This window comes from Centruroides vittatus, unplaced genomic scaffold (assembly GCF_030686945.1).
Source record: "Centruroides vittatus isolate TY-2023 unplaced genomic scaffold, ASM3068694v2 contig_767, whole genome shotgun sequence".
Taxonomy (NCBI): Eukaryota; Metazoa; Arthropoda; class Arachnida; order Scorpiones; family Buthidae; genus Centruroides; species Centruroides vittatus.
In genome coordinates, this window is record NW_027122496.1 from 1314064 (window position 1) to 1336752 (window position 22689).

General features: G+C 31.5%; 1 protein-coding gene across 2 annotated transcripts in view; it reads left to right on the forward strand.

Annotated features, from left to right (window-relative positions):
• LOC136981548 (protein FAM193A-like) overlaps positions 1 to 22689 on the forward strand; it is an 81091-nt gene that overhangs the window by 47619 nt on the left and 10783 nt on the right. For both annotated transcript variants that reach the window (XM_067277856.1, XM_067277857.1), the window contains exons 5-11: positions 10063 to 10260; positions 10745 to 10949; positions 11042 to 11157; positions 11279 to 11408; positions 18073 to 18176; positions 21913 to 22167; positions 22234 to 22687. In XM_067277856.1, coding sequence (XP_067133957.1) covers positions 10063 to 10260; positions 10745 to 10949; positions 11042 to 11157; positions 11279 to 11408; positions 18073 to 18176; positions 21913 to 22167; positions 22234 to 22687 — 1462 coding nt within the window. The remainder of the gene's footprint in view (positions 1 to 10062; positions 10261 to 10744; positions 10950 to 11041; positions 11158 to 11278; positions 11409 to 18072; positions 18177 to 21912; positions 22168 to 22233; positions 22688 to 22689) is intronic.

Genomic DNA, 22689 nt, shown 5'->3' on the forward strand with positions numbered 1-22689 from the left:
GCTGATAACTGATTAAAACTTTTATAATGAATAAACTGTTTCTAGAGTGGAAATTCTCAGAAAACATTTTTCTGTGGCCTCGTATGATTAGTACATTACTGTTCATGTACTTTGATAATTAGAATACATCTGATTAATTTTAACCAATCATGGCTATACCTGTGTGAAAAATGTAATAAGGATCACTTGCAGTAATGTCCACATTTCGTTGTGATTAGTATTTTATTATCCAAGTTGAATTCCATTCAAAAATTGTCTAAAGTGGAAGGTATTTTGATGATATTTAATAAGCTGAAAGTTACAAAGTGGATTTACTGGGTTGGAGAATTGTACTGAAGTGATCTTGTTGCTACACAAGACTTTTTGGTGGAATTCGAGAATATCTATTCTAGTAAATACCCTAAAACCTTAACTGTAAGCCATAGCCTATACAAGGTTACGTTGGTAAAAGTCATAGTGTGCAGCCTGTATACAAGGATGACTAATATGTGAAAAATGATAAATACTGTAGTAAACTGACTACATATTTGAAGAATACAGGCATTTTTAATCAGTTGCCAAAGGTGTTTTAAAATTAGTCAAAAATCATCAAATGATTGTTGAAAATAGCAAGAAAGTTGTCACATTTTTGTTAAATAAAGTCTGACTGATATGAAATAATTCTGCATATTAAGATCACAGTTTGTTCCTCTAATATATTGGTAATAATAATTTTAAAGCATTTGTGAAAATTGGCAAAAATGATCAACACAAATGGTGTACAGTTAACTTTTGTATGTAGCACAGTGAGATTTATATAATAATAATCCTGATGCTGTTCCTTTCTTATTGGTTAATTTTCTGCATTTGTACTACAAAACCTTGGCTATAGGCCTCTTGCATATAGCTTATATGCAAGAGCATTTTATCAATGAAAAATTCAATGTTTTTTCACATCTTTTGCTTTTTCAGCTTATACACAAGGACAGACTGGTCAAGGTTTTAGGATAACATCACTTAAATTTCAATATTAAAATTGAAAAATATAATTTACTTACAAATAATTTAATTTTTAATAGTACCAATAAATTGCATTGATACATTTTCAACTGAAATAGTACTGTTGGAAAATGTTTCTAGATTATTTAAAATTATTGTCTGTGAATAGTTAACACACACAAACAGGAAAGAATATGTTTTAAATATATTGAAAAGATACTGAATAATGCAAATGCAAACACTATATATATATATATATACATAGGTTGTTATTTTGGTTGTGTCTTCACACATTAAAAAGTTTTAAGCTGGGTGAGTCTTTACCACCTTTAATCACCCAGCATATAGCCCCGATTTAGCACCAAGCGACTTCCACCTCTTTCCTGAACAGGAAAAGTGGCTAGGAGGGCAGAGATTTGAGACTAAGACAATCTTCAAAACAACATTGTTAAGGCCATCTCAATTCACTGGCAACAACATTCTATGACAAGGAGATGGAAAAGCTTGTCCACAGATATGACAGATGCCTCAATCTTCACAATGATTATGTCGAAAAGCAATCATGTGTGTACATAACTTTTGGTAATAAATTCATTTTGTTATTTACACTTGTTTTTTTTTTTTATGGACCATCAGAGCTTGAAAAAAAACAGCCTACATATATATAGTGTTTACATTATTTACACCGAGCACCGAGTGTGTGTGTGTGTATGTGTGTATATCTATATATATATAGATAATTTCTTTTTCAATTCTTTTATTAACATGTACAAACTTAGGCTTTATTTTAAATATTGAAAATTGTTTTTTGATACGTGGAAATTGAACTTGTTTTAATAAAAGTATTGAGTTTCAATTGTTTTGATAAGAAGTAAAAATTTGTGTCTGCAGAGGACATTTTGAACAGTTCTTGTAAATTATTCTGTTTTATTTCATATAAAACAAAATATTATTTGAAGTAAATTTACATTGAGAAACTCTTGCTTTCCAACTATTTTATTTTGTTTTTGTTTTTGCTGTAAAGTAGATGGGTACAGCAAAATCTTAGTGAACAAGTAATTATTGATTGTGACATTATCATAATGCCAGGCTGCAATTTTTAATCATATATTTGCACACCTGTATATCATGCTTTTGCTTTAAAAATGGAGTCATGCCAGTCATCTGTCCAACACCTCTCAGGGAAATATTTTTGAATTGAAATAACATTACTCCCAATTTGCATTAGAAGTTCATGTATAGTTAATTGGAGCCTCCATATCTGGTTTCATCTTTCATCTATCTAACTCCATTCTCGAGATTAAGAAAAGACACACAGACGGAGAGACAACAGTGGAAATTTATAGGTCTACAATTTTTTCAAATTGCAACCAGTAAAATACTTTGTTTACATTTTATTGCAATAGAGCTTACTTGAGCAACACTTACCAATGAGGAGATAAAGGATAATGCAATATGAGACCTGCTTTCCATTCCAGAAATGCATTCTACCTGTGGAAGAAACATTGGAAGTGTTGTGTTGCCAGTAGAGGGATCTGTTTTGAAAGGAATAAAGTCTAATAAACTTGAACATAAGTAATAAAGTTTTTATAGCAAAAGTTTTTTTTTTTTTTTTTGAACTATGTTCATGTGTATGTACAGTACAGTACAGTACAGTGGTGCCTCTAGATAAAAATAACAAAATTAAATGTCCTAAATAATAAATTAAAATTTGAAAACAATAAATAAAATATTCAATATTATGTATAATAAAATGAAAATTGCATTTACTGTATCTTAGTGAGGAGAAGTGATGTTCTCTTTCTTAAGGTCACTATACTGCTTGCTTGACCTTCTCTCATATAATCCTCTTAAAGTTGATAACACTAGCTAATTGCTTCTTATTTATCCACTAGGACAATGGTTTCCAAAGTGTGCGCTGTGGTTTCCTCACAGGGGTGCCATAAAATATAAAATTTTCTTAATTTTACTTAAACTTTCAATTCAGTGTGATAAGATGCAACATCTAGCAGACCTGGTGCAAATTATTAACTCAGTAATAAAGGTGGCATATAGAATTGCAAAATTTAAAAAGACTTGTACCGTTGCAGAAAAACTCATTCTACCAGCCACTCTAGATATGGTGAACCTTATGATCGGTGAGTCTGCTGGGAAGCAGCCAGCTTTCAAAAGTGCCTTTGTCCAATAACACCATCAGTCGCAGAATATAACTGTTAACCAACAGAACACATAGCAAAAGACCTCCAATGTTCAGTTCATTGAAAAAATAAAAGGGAAGGAATTTGAGTTGCAGCTGGATGAGGACACAGATAATAATAATGATGCTCACTTGATTTGTTATGTACAGTTTATAGATAGTAATAACGTTGTAGAAGACTCTCTTTGTAAAGGTATCACTGCTGGTGCTAAGGCTCACGACTTGTTAGAGACCCTTGATATTTTTATATCCAAAAATAATTTGGAGTGGACCAAATGCATTGTTATCTGTACTGATGGTGCTCGTTTTATGTCCAGCTGTTATGGAGGATTTCAAGCAAAGACCGTTATGCACTCTGGACCCATTGCGTTATTCACAGCACTTGCATCAAAATATCTGAATCCTATATTGAACCAGCCATAGAATATGTAGTGAATGTAGCAAACTTTATAAAAACTTGGCCATTGAGGGCAAGATTTTTCACAAAACTATGTGAGGATGTGGGATCCAAGCACAGTTTTTTGCTGTACTGCTGTACTACAGCACTTCATGTTGGCTCTCTCAAGGTAATGTTTTGTCTTGTATGTTTGAACTGCGAATGGAAATTTATAATTTTCTTAAAGAGGAAGACCACAAGTATGCCAAAAATTTTGTGAATGCAGATTTTTTGATAAAACTAGCATACTTGTGTGATATTTTTGGAAAGCTGAATGCTCTGAATCTCTTCATGCAGGGAAGCAACATGCACCTTTTAAAGTCAATTGAGAAAATTTCAGTTTTTATTAAAAAAAAATTAAAACTATGGAAAAGGAAAATTAATGACGACAGATAAAAAGAATGTTTTTCATTGTTTCAATGGAGTTGATTTCTCTTGAAGTATGAAATTATTTTTGAAGAATATTTATCACAGCTTATTGCGTGCTTTGAGAAATATTTTCAAAATGATAATATTGATAAATTTGCATTGATTCAAGATCCATTTAATGCCAGTGTTCCATCTGAATTTACTGCTGCAGAAGAAGAGCATCTTATTGAGTTGTCTTGCGACAATACATTGAAAACAAAATTTAGCAGCATGGAATTAACTGAATTTTGGATATCAGTAAAAGATGAATATCCCTTCTGAGTGGTAAAGCTCAGAGAATCTTAATTCCATTTGCAACTTCTTATTTGTGCAAAACTGAGTCTGTCGCTGTGATAAAAACTAAGTATTGCACAAAAATCAATGTGGAGAAGGAAATGAGGGTGGCTGTGTCCAGTTTGATTCCAAGATTTGAGAAAATGTGCACTGATCAACAGGGTCATCCATCCCACTAATTATAATTAATTTAATTTGTTCAATTACATTTTTTGTTATCTTAAATACTTGTTGAAGCAGTACACATCGGGCAGTACAATTTTATAAACAAGACTGTGTCTTGTTTATAAAATTGTACTGCCTGATGTGTTACCTAGCTTAGAGGTATGAAGGAGTACATGTCAAGAGTTGAAATTTGGCACAGAGTATAAGGTGCCCAAATCATGCACGCATATAAAAAACCAGACTTGTAGGTAGTTAGGGGACTGAGAACCGAGACAAAATAAAATACAAAATGGCAACACTCTCTACAAACATAGGCAGTAGTGCGAGATTTGTGCATGCGTTGCTCATTGATAAGTTGGAAATACAAATATTGTGAAGTCAAATTTTGACAAACGTGTGTTGGGAAGTTCGAAAAGTGAATGTTGCTAAATCAAATTTTGACAAACGAATCTTTGAAAAGAACCCATTTACCTGTCCTGTTATTCCCCACATATTTCTGGTCTCCACATGCTAACCCTGATTGATTTACCAGAGATATCTCGTTTCATCATCGGAAATTTTTGAAACTAGATGGCATGATGTTATAATTTTATATTAAAACTAACTACTGAAATATAATTATTTTTTCTTTTTACATTAATTAATATATATATTTTGTTTGTGCAAAATAAAAAAATAATTTTGAACAATACAATAGCCCCACCATTATTTTTTTCAAAAATGGGAAATTTTCGCATTGACAAAAGTTCAACCTGGGGCATCATGCAACAGAGAGAAATTTTAACATTGGACAGGTTAATTTCACTGAAAATGCATCGTGGATGACCTCGTGGTCATGGCTGTGGCTGGTGAAGTTTGAATGATCACGCTCAAAATCAGCAATACCATAGATGATTGGAGAACGGAACGAGACCCGCCGTGAGCATCGAAGTGATCCTGCATAGTAGTGAGTCTTCGAGACGTAGTCTTGTCCCAAATACGGCCTTGCTGTTTTACTTGTTTCATTTATTTTTTACTTAATGTCCTAACTCTTTAATTTAAAAAAAAAAAATTAGCTATTTTGCAAATTGTACTTATTAGAATTTGACATAGGATACCTTGGGAAAATCTGGATTCAGCAAGAGTGCCAAGAATCAAAAACGTTTGGAAACCACTGCACTAGGAGGAATTTTTCCATCTCAATAACATGTGATTTCCTGGAGGTCAATGTCACATTCTTGGCAACATTTTCTGCTTTTATTATTTTCTTTTTTTAAATATGATACACACTGTTAACTTTAGGATCTTAAACACAGTTGCAATGTATATACCATTTGCATGCATTGCAATAAATTTCTTTTTTACTCTAATTGTCAATACTGCAAATTTCCTCTTAGGCTTTAGTGTTTCCACACACTTCTTGGATGCCACTGATGTTACATATAACCAAACACACAAAAAATGAAGTAAAAAAACACTGAAAATACATAAGCATAATGCAAGAGATGCTTTTACAGCAAAAGCACAAGATGTTTTGGGTGTGCAACAGATGACATTTATGTGGCAAGTGCTTTTTTTTCTCTGTGCATATATTTAAACACAGAAGCATTGTTCAAACTCTTGGTCAAATTTAATGTTCAAATTCTGGAACATTCAAAATACAAAGTATCACTGTAGTTAGGAAAATATTTACTTTTTCATTAAGATATGTTCTAGTAGAATTAAACTAATTTTTAAAATATAAAACTTTTACTGACAAAATTCTTTGTATTTTGTAAATTAATAAGTAGACTGTACGGGTGTCTTCAGAAATTTTTCTCAGGAGTCAAAACTTGGAGACAAATAATTATATCAATAAATTTTTATCTAATTTGTTAATTTGTTTGGTTTTTTCACAAGTAGATATTGGATACAGTATTGCATCAAAGAATCCCATGTGTCAAGGGTTTAAGGTTACATATCTCAACCACTTTTATGATTTTGTGTAATATTTTACTCAATTTCAGAGGAGCAAGTGCCTTGTTTTTCTTCCTTTACAGATGCCCTTAGTAGACTGTATTTGGTGCTAACATGCAATCAGTTCTACTTGGCTACTTTATTATATGGCCAGTTGCTTTTGTGTTGTTGTTGTTTACTCTCAGAAGTTTAAAATTATTTTTGTTTTTGTTAGATTGTTGAGATATGTCTGTCTATTTTGTTGGTAAGTTTAGTGCTAATTAGTTACAATTTTTACAAGAATTTTAAGTAATGAAGCTGTAATTTTGACATTTGAAAATTGGATAAGATTTTTTGCTTTTTTGATTAGATTATTTCTGAAATTAAATCTTAATGTTTAAATGTAAACATTGATAACAGAAAAAATTTATCATGATTCACATTCAGATTTCTTGGATATTTATAGTAACTTATCAAACATTTAAATATATGTTAACATGAAGATCAGATTTTATAAAGGTAGATTATATTTTGATATGTCTCCATATTTAAATATTTAAAATTAGAATGACTATGATATCCAAGATGTCAAGATTTATCAGGTGCATACATTTTCATATTAATTTGTTTTATTAAGAAATTATATAAATGTTCAATAAGAATATCAGTTTGCATTGGAGGAAAATAGAGTCATTATAGCTTTTATAATAAAGGTAATACTGTAAGAGCATTTTGTCCCATCTATAAGAGCATGCTCTTAAACATGGGACAAAATCAGTAGTATATTCTGCAAAAAATAACTAAAGAAACTTGCCAGGTTTACAAAACTTCTGTAGTATCAAAAGAATTTCTTTATTTTGACTTTTATTTTTAATAATAGTTACCGTCGAGAGTCAATGAATAGTGACTGTATGAGTACATTTACTTTTAATTTACAATGACATCAAAGTGCATTGCTCTTATAAGCCAAAACGAGGTGGTGCACAAAGGACTATGCTCTTATAGGAGAGAGATGTTCTTAAATACAAGCATGATGTGTGTGTTAAAAATGTAAAAACAAGAAATTTTTACATATGAGAAGGTCCTGTTTCTGCAGAAATATGGTAAAAACACATTACAGAAATGAGTCAGTTGAATTATATAAGAAGCATTAGTTTTTTAAAATTCAATGTGATTATGCTTTTCAATGCAAACAATAAAAAGTTTAATCAGTATTTTTCTATGTAAAGATTAATTCAAAAGAAGAAAAGAATCTTCAATTAAGTTGCTCCTTTAGAATTGTAAGCCTCAAATAAAAATCCTGCATTAAGTTAATGATTAGATAAGAATAATTGTTGAAAGAAATGCAATTTAATTAATGAAAATAATTTATTAAATATTGTTATGCAAACTTAAAAATAATAATACGCTGCATAAAAGTTTGATTACAATCTGTTCAAAACTTAATAAAATTGTCTCGTTCTAAGTATATTGTGTAATAGGCTTTTCCTAACATAAAAGAAAGGTAGTCATTAAACGTTCAAGAACAGTTTTATTATAATTGCCAAGTGAGCTAGGTACTGCAAAGCGCAGAAGGATAGTATGCAGTCATTCGTATGAATTGAACCTAAATGATTAAAACAAATGGTGTTTAACAAAAACAATGATTAAAACATAAGTCAAAAAAATAGTATTAAATGGAATTTTTAACAGTGTATTGACTTTATCTGAGTAAAAAACAAATTTAACTTTGTTTTGGATGAATAAAAACTCAAATTATGTAGTTTTTAACTTAATTAAGGCTACTTTTTGCAGACTAGCACAATAGCAGATAAATGGAATAAAAATTGAGAGATTTAATCAGGATTTCTGGAGTAATTCTTTTTAAATCATTCAAAACACCAGTAAGATTTAACTAAAACCATTTAACAACTAACACTTGAATTATATTTTTTATTGATCTGTTGCTGTTGTAATTTTTGTTTTTCATTTTAATTACTACATGATTTGTGAAGTTTGAATTATTGTGTATCATAATGATTTGATAAAGATATTTTTGTTAAATATATAATTTTTTGGAACTATACAGCAGAGATATTTAACATTTTAATGCTAAATTTATTAAATTAATATATTTTCTACTGTATGTAATTGATATATCATGCACCATTTTCTCTATTAGGTTGGCATCATAGGAATAAATCGTATACCGCAATGACTTTTAAAGTAAATATTCAATAAATTCTTAATTGAATGTACTGTTTATTATATAGATTGTATATTTAATTGAAAATATATTGTTACATTAATCAATCATGTATTCAAACAATTTAATTTTATATCTGTAAAAACATTGCTTTCTTATACTTCAGTAGGATGTCACTTGAATATATGCTAATATATATTTAAAAAATTATAATAAATAAATTAAAAATGTCCTTTATTTATGATTCTTATTATGCATGCTTCCAAATTATAAACTGTTTATGATGCTAAGTGTAATTATTATTCAGAATTTGTAAAGAAGAAAATATAAATGTTGATTTTTAGAAATTTTAGTTAATACTACTACTTTTTGATAAGCAGAATTATATATACAGTTTCCAAATAATAATTTATACTAATTGCTTACAGCATCAGTTTATAAATATTATTATGTTAAAATGGACCAGTGACACAGATTCACATAACTTTTTGTTATATAAGTAAAAATAAACAACAGTAGAAAAATTGTAAGGAAACTGATTTGCAAAAGAGCATGCACTGTATTCTGAATGGTAAATCTGAGTTAATGAGGAGAAAACAGAAGTGTAACAACTACTATTAGTTGAAAAAATTAAAAGTTCAAAGAATTCTCACCGAAAGAAAACTGTCAGATCACTTAAATAACAGGTGATAGTTTGGCTTATTTATTCGGAGAAGACTGAAATTGGTCATGTGGAAAAATTGCTTTAATTGACCAACATTACAGTAACAACGTCCTTATTGTCGCCATCGGCATTGATGACATTTGTATGTCATTTAGTCGAAACAGTTTGTCGGTGATGCATTCGCTAAAACCTTTCTAATGACGATTGATCAAAGAATTTTTTTGTTATTTATTTAAATTAAAGTATTTTAATGAAACACTTACACTTCTGAAGAAATTAATGTTAAAAAATTAAATGTAATTATCTTTATATGTTGCATTGGTTGTGCAGAGCAACATGCATGTTACTGCTAAATGCTATGAAGTTTAGCAGCAAATTTTGATATTTTATTATTATTTGGTGAAAACTTTAACCTGAAAATCAGTTTTTAGAAATAAAGGTCTCATTGTCTTTATTTATTAAATGTATTACAAGTTAAGAAGTTTTTATTAATTTGTACAGAAAATTTTACATTTTTAACAGTTAAAAATTGGAAACCAAAAACTTCTCCAATCATTGTTTTCTGTTTTTTTGGAGATATTCAGACTATCCAAGTACTTTTGGGAATGACATAAATTTCCAAATTTATAATATTTAAATTTAATATTATGAACTTTTCCAATAAACAATGGAATGGAACACCTGTGACAATACTGATACTTGGGTTAAGTAAAAGTCTGAATGTTTCCAAGAAAGCAGTAAGCAATAGGCTTCATTTTTAATTGTTAAGTTCAATTGTTAACATTGTGCTTTTACAGAGATTTCAATTTTCCATTTTGTAGGGTGGCAGAAGCTGAGCAGATAAAGGAACAACAAGAATTGAGAAATTGCTGGTCAGAACTGAAACGAGCTGTTCACCAATTGTACAGAGATGCTGGGTTAAATTTGGGGGATTCGGTCATGTTGCAACAAGTATTTTCTTCTTATAAAGAAAGTAACAAGCTTCAAAGTCCAGAACATTTAAAGGAACTACTACACAGGTATTCTTTGAGTAAAAATACACACCAAAAAAAAAAAAACAATAATATGTATAATAATCAAAAATAAAACTAAAGAACCTGAGTTTTTGTAGGATGTTTTAGTTTAGTTTTTCAGCATTCATAATTTTTCACTGTAAGAGGTGAGCCAACTCACTACACCAACCTCAAAGTATTGAATGCATCTTTCTTAGTTTAGCACTTAACCTTCAACCTACCTGACATAAGAGATCTTGCTGGTAGTTATGCTTAGAGAGTTACGCACCAGTCTGTATAGCTCTCTAGGTTATCAGTGTGCACAAGTCCTCTTACCATGACAAAATACAGATCATCAAACAAAGGATTGTTTTTATGCTATAATTTAGTTAAATGGCAAAATTATCCTATAAAACTCCAGCTCTTTGGGTTTATTTGTATGAAATAAAAATATTTCAAAGATAAAGAAAAAATTTTGGACAAGCTGACATAATTAAAATTTACTACATAGGTTATGTGAGCAAGATCCTCATAAATTATTTCAATGCCTGGAAGCACAGGTCCATTTATTTATTGTGGAAATGAGATTGCGCCTTCTCCGACATTTAGTTGCCGGTAAATCCTCAAACGGAAAATCGTTTATAAGAACGACACTGGAGGAATATGCAAAATTATGTTCCGCATCAAAGCATCTGTCTCCCATACTACAAGAATTGGTAATTACATTTATAACAAAAGTATAATTTACTCTGACTTTTTATTATTATTTTTAATGCAAATTTGTAATATCTTAAAATATATTTTTCAGGAAACTATGCATTTAAAACGATTTAATATTACGTGGGAACTAGTTAATAGATATCTATTTCAAAGCATTGTGTATTCTGATCCATTAATACAAAATGGTATAGATTTACTGATAAAGTAAGAAGTTGGATTTTATTTTATTAATTCTAAATAAATATTTTATTAACAGTCTGAAACTTAGTACATGAATAAACTAGATATGCAAACAAGTTACTTTATTGTCTTTTAATTATTTTAGGCAGAACGATTCCTCGCAAGACTATCAAAATGATCAGCAAGTTATGATAAAATTAAATGACGAAATGACTGTCATTTCTGTTGTTTGGAGGGAGGCACAACAGCTCATAGAAGAATACAGCAAGGAACAGGTATTAGATTAATTTTAAATTAATAATAGACTTTGAAGTTATTAGTAGAATTTATATTGTTTCTTAAAAGAAAATTTTTATAGAGTAAATTTGTCATTATTTTATTGCAAGTAAATGACAAATCTAGAAACTGTTGAATTATCATACTGAAATACAGTGGTACCTCGATATACGAGTTTAATTCGTTCCGTAGCCTTGCTCCTATCTCAAATTGCTCGTATCTCAAAGCAATTTTCCCCATTGAAATTAATTGAAATGCCATTAATCCGTTCCAGCTCCCAAAACACCACCTCAGTTGTTTTTGTTAGGTGTTTTTGAATAAGAAAAATGTATTTACAAGAAGAAACATTTATTTATAAATAACAAATACATATTCTATAAAAACATAATAAAAGAAAAAGTGAAGTGCTTACGGAAGTGCTTAATTTTCGTCACTGGTCTTCACTTTTTTCATCACGCTTTGCTCATTTTTACCTGCAGATCATTTAAAAAACTGTCCAAGGAGGTTTGTTTCTTCCTCTCTTTCAGGATATTGTGGAAATGAGTTAGGCAAGTTTCGTTGAACAACTCCAATGCACAACCAGTTGCAACTTTTTCAGGGTGATTTTTATCCACAAACTCTACAACTTTCTCCCACATTCCAAGATCTCCTTTATATCTCTTATAGAGATAACTTCCTCCATCTCTGGCTCCTCTTCAAAACTAATTTTTAGTTGAACCACCGTATGCTGCTGCGAATGTATATCGTGTAACTCCTCAGTTGTCACCTCCTGAGACTGTTCCTCAATGAGTTCGTTCACATCTCTCTCATTCACCTCCAGACCCATGGATTTTCCCAGAGAAACATTCTCCTCTACCACTGACACTTTGGGATCCAATCCTTCGAAGGCCCTTTCAGCTACAGCCTCAGGCCACAACTTCTTCCATGCAGAGGTTAAGGTCCTCATTGTAACACCCAGCCAGGCCTGATCAATAATTCTTAGGCATATCACGATGTCAAAGTGGTCTTTCCAGAACTCTCGAAGGGTAAGGTTTGTGTTCTCCGTCACCTCAAAGCAGCGCCGAAAAATGTGCTTTGTGTACAACTTCTTAAAATTAGAAATCACCTGCTGATCCATGGGCTGCAGGATAGGAGTGGTGTTGGGTGGTAGGTAGAGAACCTTTATAAACTTGAACTCTTCGAGTAAATCATCTTTGAGATTTGGTGGGTGAGCAGGGGCATTGTCAAGGACGAGAAGGGCTTGCATGGGTAGGTTGTTTTCCTGTAGATATTTTTTAACAGAAAGGCCAAACACCAAGTTTATCCACTCCACAAAGAATTTCCTGGTGACCCACGCCTTCGGATTTGCCCTCCACATAACTTGCAGTTTTTCTTTTAAAATCTTATGTGACTTAAAGGCTCTGGAATTTTCCGAATGGTATACTAGCAGAGGCTTGATTTTGCAGTCGCCACTCGCATTGGCACAAAGTGCTAGAGTTAATCTATCCTTCATGGGTTTGTGACCTGGCATCGTCTTCTCCTCTGCTGTTATGTAAGTCCTACTCGGCATCCTTTTCCAGAAAAGCCCTGTCTCGTCACAGTTGAAGACTTGCTGGGGGATGTATCCTTTGGCTTCTATCAGTTCGGAAAACGTTTTGATGTAAACCTCAGCTGCCTTCACATCCAAACTTGCTGCCTCACCATGCCTGACGACAGAGTGAATGCCAGTCCTTTTCCTAAAGTTGTCAAACCAGCCCCGACTGGCTTTAAACGAGTCTTCCGATTCCTCGTTTGTGGAATTGTGTGGGATCTGCTTCAGCAAATCACTGTAAATCCTTCTCACATATGATGCTTTGTGTTAAGGTTCCTCCTTGAAGCTGCTTCTCTGTCACCCACAACATCAGTAGTTTCTCCATCTTTTCATGGAGAGAGGTCCGGAGCTTAGAAATTATTGTAACGCCCTTACCTGGCGTTATACCCTTTATCAACTCCTTCTGTTTAAGCACAGTACATATCATTGATGTGCTACGCCCGTACATCCTCGCCAAGTCAATTACTCGCACACCTTGCTCATGTTTTTCTATGATTTCACGCTTTAATTCAATAGACATCATCTTCTTCTTCAGACCCATGGTTATAAAAATAAATGTGATAATGTTTTGTAAATGTACAAAAAGCAAAAAACGCGAACCCAACTTATCAAAAATTCTTCGAAAACGAGAGAAACAAGCACACAGACTGAGGTCTAGTCTGAGGTGTGAGAAACCGTTAGACGCTGCACATGACCCCAACATGTGCGCCGCATGTTGGGGTCGTGTGCAGCGGTGTAGTGTGCGATTCCTCATATCTCAAATCTTGCTCTCATCTCAAAGCAAAATATCACTCGCTCGGCGGCTCGTATCTCAAAACACTCGTATATTAGGGCACTCGTATATCGAGGTACCAGTGTACTACGAATACTTTAAATTCTTTAAATGAACAAGCTGCTAAGTTGAGGAAGCTAAAATTATTTTTTATTAAAGTAATATTTTTGCCTATTCTATGACCCTATTCAGCTTGTAACAAATACATGTGAACAACAATAGTGCACAGATTTAAATTTTGTTGCTAATTGTCCATTTATATTCATTGCAAGCCAAAAATGGCCAGAGAATGGACAAAACTATTACTGAATAAAGAATAACTTTGGTGTCCAGAGCTTAGCAGCTTGGTTGTCTAAATTACAAGATAGTGCCAAGTTTCACACTCCTATATTTTAGTACATTGAAAGTTCATTAATCCGACACTCAATAATTTGGAATACTTTGTAATACTGCACTCTCTTAAAAGGAGATGATAATCTGAAATTGTCTGATGATAATTCAGTGTACTAGTATTCCACAAATTAGAATTCATTTAGACACATTGTGTATTAAAGATGGGAAATAACATCTTCATTAATGTATTTGCAGTTTTCCAATCAATCTTAACACAGTACAGTCATACGCTATATCATTACCAGACCGATAAAAGTGTATATATACAAATTGTAAGGATATAGCAGTGTGAGCTGGTATAAAATATTTAGCAATATTGGTAATGTTCAGATCAATATAACTTATCAAACTTTGTGAAAATACAAAAATGTTTAGTAATCTGCTCCACTGGTCCTCAACATATGAATTTGTAATGTATACTAATGTTTTGTTTATGTCAATTTATTGTTTTAGCTGCTTTTAAATATTACAAAATGTAAAAGAAAGATCTCTTGAAAAAATTTTATTTAAAAGCAAGAAAAGCATCTGATTTTCTTGCTTTTGCATCTGAAACAAAAATTTTTAATACAAAGGTCAATTCTTCATCTCAAAAACTACAAGAAACATCTGAAGTATTTGATGCTCTTCTTAATCCTCATTAAATTACAATTTGATACTATTCATAGTTCCATAATTGTACATGTACTACTACTGGTACAATGAAATTGGTAACAGAGTCATCTAACATATTCTCCCACACCCTGTTGCAGTTGTACAATGTCATCATGTTTGGAGTAAAAGCATGTCTTAAAATTTGTATATAAGAAATGTTTTTATCTGCTGACACTCAAATTCATTATTTTGCATGATATCACTACAGCACATATAACATACACTGTTAGGATCTGCATTTGGAAATACAGAGATTTTGGGATAATTCCTGTATTCTCATGATCTTAGTTCATGCAATTTTGATATCTTTCTGAAATCAAGGAAAACTGTGGGGTCAAAGATTTAAAAATTGTGAATGCTTAGCAATAAGTTGTCTGGGATAATTCAGTACAGAATCGGGAACCTATCCAGACATTGGAGAAAGTGCACGAATAATGCACATTATTTTAAAGGCTGTTCTTTAGATCCATCAATCCAATTGTCGTGTATAACATAATGGTAACATTTACATTTTTCCATCATTATCCTTGCAGGCCAAATGCCAGTGGAATGCTTCTTTGTCACAGTCATCTTTACATCACTGCCATTATGCTATGGGTCCTACAAGTTTCAACTATACATCAAATTGTTCATATTGTAATGAGGATTAATACAAATGTTTCATTAGTCGCATAAATTTTGTTCTTTTGAGTTTAGAAATAATTGCCAATATTTATCAGTCACCCTCATATCTACATTAAAATGCAAAATTTTTCTGAGAATATTTCAAATTTGTATCAAATTTTATTTCCAGTTAAAATGTTGTGATAAACCCTTTTCACTTTCTCTGATAACTTTAACTCGATCTTCTAACAACAGCACTTGGCATTTCTTTCGTTTTTGGACAATTTTGAACAAATTGAAATGAATTTCCTTTGTTGCTAGACCAGTGGTTCCCAACCTTTTCTAGGATGTGGAACACTTTCGTGAGCAATTTTCTTTAGCGGAACACTTACTTAAGTTAATATGAAATACATAAGCTTGTCATCAGTTATTTTATTAGAATTAAGCAGTTATAATTCAAAATCTCTACTCATATTATTAATGCCAATTCTAAGACAGGAAAAAATATACCTAAATAACTTTAATGGGAAACTTGTGCCTGATGTTTTTTACATATTTCATTCAGTTTTTATCGTTGCCTTTATCTTATTCGAAACAGTAGTACACTCCATAAGTACGAGTCGTACATATATATTTAAGTTTGTGAAAATTTTATGATTTTAATTTTTTGATATTCGGCGGCTCGAATACGATTGTACACTTTCCGATTTGCGACTAAATCTGCGGAACACTTGGGAGATGCTTACGGAACACCGGTTGGTAACCACTGTGCTAGACTAATTCATTAACACCTGCACCTAATTTCAAGGGTGGGAGAAGTGCACGAGGTGAGTTAGAACAAGAGTTTAGACTAATTCATTATACTAGGCAGGGAAAACATTGTTGAAATGGGTTCGAACAATAGTTTAGACCAGATATATTCGTGGATGTGGTCACTTATTACAGTTGTATGTTGTTTCGGACCAAAAGTCGATGCCCGCGGTCGCGTTACACAGGTGGTCATTTAATATGGGTAACTTATACAATGACTCTATGTATAAACTATTCCATGCCAGAAATTTTTGCCCTTTTTTGACAGGTGCCTGCTGAATGCAGGTGGTTGCCTAAGCAGTTTTCACTGTATTTATTTTTTTAATGTTTCTTCTACTAGCATAATAACATGAAATTTGTTATTTAAGAGAGGAAAAATATTCTAACATTGCTTGAAATTACTTAAATATAAGTAACATTAAGTAAAATTTGCTGTATGAATAAATTATTTTTGTGCCAAAGTTGTGAGGATTTTAATATTAAAGTCATTGTCATTTCTTAATTTTTATTTTCTATATTATTGACTTGGATGGTTAAGTCAAGATACCATTCTGTCATTTTGGGGATCAGCTGTAAATCTTATTTAGGATTGCTTGTAATTTTTATAAGAGTTAAGCATTATTCATCTCATCTCTTCTAGTTGACCCTATTTGCATGAATGATTTACCCTTAATGGATAATTTCCTTGTTCATTAAGGTACTGTAGTCTTTCATTAACAAATAGAATAGAATTTTATGTATTTCCATTTCAGCAGTGACATTTTAATTCCATTGAATTGTTCATAATGATGAATTCAGACAAATAAATTAACGTTGTACAATCCTACATTAATATATTGCATTACATTATTAATTTACATTCTTCATTGTCATTGTGATCATTTGTTCTATTTTCCTTGCATAATTTAACACATTCAATTTATATTTTAATATATAATGAGCAATTATTTATTGTGACATCATCAAATTGCCAGGCTGCAATTTTTAATCACATTATTTTAATTTATTTAATTTAAAATATATGCTCTGCACCTCAAATCAGTAGTGTTTTGCCTCTGTACAGTACATCATACCTTTCCTGTTGCAATAGTCATACCGGTCATCTGTCTAACTCTTTTTGGAGGGAAATTCTTTAATTGAAATAACATGACTTCCAGTTTGCATTGGAAGTTTGTACACAGTTAGTTTGGACTCCTGCTCCTCATCTTTCTGTATCTGGTCTTGACTTTTGTCTATCTAACTCTGTTCTTGAGATTAAGGAAGGACAGACAGGCAGATGGATGATAGTGGGAATTTACAGGTCTGAAATTTTTTAAAATTGCAGTCCAATTAATTAATACTACTTGCAATCAAATTTTGTACAAAGATAATTGATCAATTTTTATTTTATTTTCATTTTTGCAAGTATTTATATACACTGGTGTGAGAAACTTAAGCAACAATGTAATTTTTAAGCATACAGCCATGAAATTGTAGAAAAGAGCTTGTTGCAATCAGTACAATGAACACCTAATTCAGTAAAAATGTGATTCATATTCAGGAACAAGATGTCACAGGTGACACGAGAGCGCACAAAATGCATGCAGTCAGCATGTGCAGTGCAAGACTACAATAAGAAGGAGGCTTTGATTTCATACTGTATACATTCTATTCATTTTTGTGCTAGTATGCTTTCTTTAACCTTTAAGTTCAAAATACTGTCTCTATATTCTGAATTTCATATTCATGTCTTCCATGTAATTTCTTGTGAAGTCATGGCAAAAAAACAATTGTTGCTTAAGTTTTGCACACGTGTGTATATATAACAATTCAAAGTTTAATTTATGAGAATATTAAACATTATTCTCTACTATTCCCGATTCAGGCGGCGGTAAGGGCGAAAAGGAAAGACTGGGACATGCTCAATACGCATTGGAAAGTTTTAGAAGAGGAAATTTTTAATAAATCATCAATATGCAATCATTATAGGTAAGTCAATTAAGAATTATTATAAACTGGTATAATATAATTTGCATGTAAAAACAAACCTTTCTTGTTTTTTTAAGAACCTTCATTAACATTTTTAATCTCTTAAAACTCTAGTGCATTGTGCTTGTTTACATTTTCAAAAAGTTGTAATATTTCTCACTATGAACAAAGATAATTTTAGATAAGCAGTTAAATTTATAGTTTATCACTGGATTCATGCTCATGCTATCAATCCAGAATAATGAATTGAAAATCTTTTTATTATTTATTTAATTACTGAGATCTTGCTTTGAGCTGATCTCTCCTCTGTACAATTAACAAGTGTGTTACTGATAATTCTACAGACAGATTTTTACTATTGTAATGTCAACAATCTGCAATAAAAAATATAATGACTTAATTCAACATTAAAAAAAAGTACATCATATTTTTTTAACATATATTATTGAATATTAACTGTACTGTATAATGTAATTTTCAAAACTTCATTTTGATAGATTGATACAGAATATTATGATGAAATATTTCTATTTTCTGTGAATAATTTCTTAGTAGCAATTGCTCTTGATTTCATAAAAATGTCATAGTACATAGAATAGAAATATATATATTTTCCTTTCAATAATTTTGCTATACATATATTAATACTGAAGAACAACAATTATACATTACTAGACATGTCCAAAAATTAACTTCTAATTTGCTAGAAAGGGACAAAAACTTACTTCTTTGAACTTAAATTTATCATCACAGGAAAATCTATAGGTATAGCTGTTTTTGGACAAGTTTGCCTTTGAATTCACATTTTTCATAGTATAGGTAACCTTTTGCAAACTCTTGTCAAACTAGGCTCTTTTCAACTTACGGACTGCAGCTTGAGCATTTGCCTACAGCTTTTTGTCACTGTTAAATTGTTGCTCTTGTGAAAACTTCAAATGTAAAACCAGGTGGAAGTCAGAAGGTGTTAGATCAGGACTACACAATGAGTGTTCAAAGATTTCCCATTTCAATTTTTTGACAATTACCATGTGATGTCAGTGGGATGTGGTTATGCATTATTGTGAAGTAAAATCACTCCAGGTCTCAGTAGACCACATCATTTTGTTTTGAATAATTCTCCATAATTTTTTTCAGGCATCACAATACTTTTCAGTGTATTTTGTTGTTCTACAAGGTAGGAACTCAATGAGCAAAACATCCTTCCTGTCCCAAAAACTGGATATACCCAAGCTTCTTGGCAGAAAGTGCACCTGTTTTTCTTTTTGTCTCTGGTGAGTCAGTATGTCTCCATTCTATTGATCGTTGCTAGTCTCTTGGTGTTTAAATGCAATCCAAGTCACCTGTCAGAAGGTAGTATTAAAGCTCAGCATCATTTTTGTCATACTGAACAAAGGATGTGAATGCTGTCACCATTCATTATTTCTTCTGTTTGTCTGCAAGGTATTTAGGCACCTCCCCTGAACAAAGTTTGTGATATTGCAGATCTTTGTGGATGATTTCATGTAGATGTGAACAAGAAATTTGAAAGAAATCTTCACTCAGCACTGAAAAAAATTGATCAAACAGATTTGCCATATCATTCACCAACTGCATGAGAGGGTCAGTGACAAACAATTAGCAATCTATTCCATCTTTGTTATGAACATTCTGCACTATTATCTGGCCATTTCACACTGTCAGTTTGAAACATGTCACAAATTTTTATCATTAAAACATTTTTGGTATTCAGAAATTTGATTACTGAGCATATCTCAGAGATATTCTCACAAGGGGAACCTGGGAGGTTGTTATCACCAATTTCGATGAAATTTTGTGGACGTGTAGTATTTACTTGTACTTAGTTTAAGTACAAGTAAATACTCTACCAAAGCTGCAGGACCCAATATTCAGGCATTCTTGAGAAAATTGCAATTAAAGTTTTTCTAGAGCTATAAATACCTATGCAGAAGTGCCATTCATGTGTTCAGGGTATGGCGTGATTAGTTTAAGACATTGCATGAAGAACGTTAATATGCAGATTCAATCATATATGAGATAAATTTTTTTATTTATAATTTAATCTTATTGTTATTAAATTTATGTACAGTTTTTAAAGTTATCAAAAATTTATTATTTTTTATTTTGATCACTCCATATTTAGAAAATACATATAACATTATAATCACATTTTATATTGTTTAATGTAATATAGGTTTTTATACTATATATATTAATACATTTATATTACATTTCATATATAAGGATAGGAAGATATTATAATAAACAACTCAACACCATCCAGCAAAAAATATATTATATAGGCTACTGTATATAATATATTAGTAGGTAGATAGGCCTAATCTAATCAGAGAAGAAAACTACACAAAGATTATACTTTCTGCCTGGATGTTTCAGTTTTACTGGAGAGGTAAGGTCATCACTGGAGTTTATCGGGTGGGTGGGTAGAAAGGGAAGTGACCAAAGTTGACAGCTAGGATTCTCTCTTTTCATTCACCAGTGACCTCAGTGATGGACACTATAAATAAAACCATTAAGCATGCCAGACAAATTTTTATACAAGACATTTTTGCTTATACTGTATTTGGTTTGTGAGATATAGATATTCCTATGGCATCAATGAGCACTAGTGCACTGTAGCTATCTTCTTAAAATTGACAGAGAAATAGCAAATTGTGAAGATGCTATTAAAATACTCTAATTCTCAACTCTTGGGTGCCCCAGTATTTTGTGACATATTAAAATATGCATTGTTTGCATCTCAAATAACATATGAAAGAAATATTTTCAAAGTTGTTAATGAAATTTGTTTTCCACTCTGTTATTAAAACAGAATGTAAAGAATTATGCAAATGAAATAGCAGTGATTATTTGTGCATGGTGCATTGAACCATTATGCTTTAACTGTTTTTATAATAGATATCATCCAAAATATTGTCATATTTTTGTGAAACATTATAATAATTGTAAGTATTTGCAACATACATGTGAAGTAATTTCTCCAAAATCTAAAGAGTAAAAGTTTCCAATGAAATTATTGTGTTCCAAAATGATAATTTTATTTGGTTTGTCTATTATTTATTATTTTCATGAGACTTTTTTCATTTTCAGTGTAAAATGATTTGATAAATATGTAACGATTTTCTCCTTTTCAAAATGAGGTGGGTAATGTTGACTTACACAAATATATTTTGGGGTAATGGCTAAAAAAGTTTTCCACCCCCTGATCTAATCTGATTGATCTCTCTCTTTGATTACCAAGTTGTTTAACAAGATTAAGGAAATACTGTCATCAAATAACTTAACAGAATCAACACACTAAAAACCTTTTTTATATCTCAGTATGAATAGCTTTAGATGAAAACTAATGTTTTCAACCAAAACTTGGTCTTTGTCAGGCTATTGACCAGTATAAAATTTGAAACTGGAAAAACTAAGTTTTGGTCGAAAACGTTAGTTTTTATCTAAAGCTGTTCGTACTGGGATATAAAAAAGGTTTTTAGTGTTTTAGTGTGTTGATTTATCCTTCCTGGGGATTGTGCAAGAAGTTGGTTTTAACTTAACAGAAACAATTTGTAAGAATGTTTTTGAAATTTACTCCAATAAAGTCTGTTTCAAAGTAAGCAGATACTATTATTGTCGTTCCATTTCAATTAATAACATTTGAATGGGACATGTTATTGCAGGAATGACGATTGAATTATTGAAGAAGTTTGAATTTGTCATTTTATTTATGCAGGTGTCCGTGTGAGGAATGTTGCGGTAACAGATGCCATAACACAGAAAATGTGCCACCCAATCTCCTCACTCCTTCTGAAATAACTCTGATGATTGAGAAGAAAGATTCACAGTCACTGGGTGTTACGGATCTCGCGTGTAACCACAGTACGCGGAGCTGTGGAATTCAAAAGAGTCTTTCGAAATCGCTGATTTCTTCGGTCTCAAACAACCATGTTGGATCATGCAGGGAATGTATGCAGTCCATGGGGATACTGTAAGTAATTTTTTGTAGTCATTAGCATTCATTTAAATGGTAACCAAATAGAAATTTGTGTTCTAGAAACGAGAAGTATTATTCTTCTATTTCTCTAAAACAAGACATAGAAGAAATGCATGGAATAAATCATACCAGTGAGGCATTATTTACTGGAAAATTATCAGCCTGTCATAACAGTCCCAGTAGAAGGAATTGTGCCAGTGAATATAGTGTGTCACTTCCAATGCATCATCACTGCTGTCATAATTCTAGTAAAGATAGAAATTTGTTGGAGAATCATACGAGATTTACGGAACAATGTGTTTTGCATTCTTTTTGTCAGGGTCAAAATGCGACGACAGGATTAAATCCTGTTTTTAACAGTTCTGTTCCTTTAAACTCTTTTTCGCTGTCTAACACTACGATAAATAATTTAAGTTTACAAGATATGACTATCATCAATAATCATAAGCCAATGTGGCAACCTTTGGAAGATGAAAAGAGAGAACAGATGTCAGAAATAGGTGTAAACATGAAGGT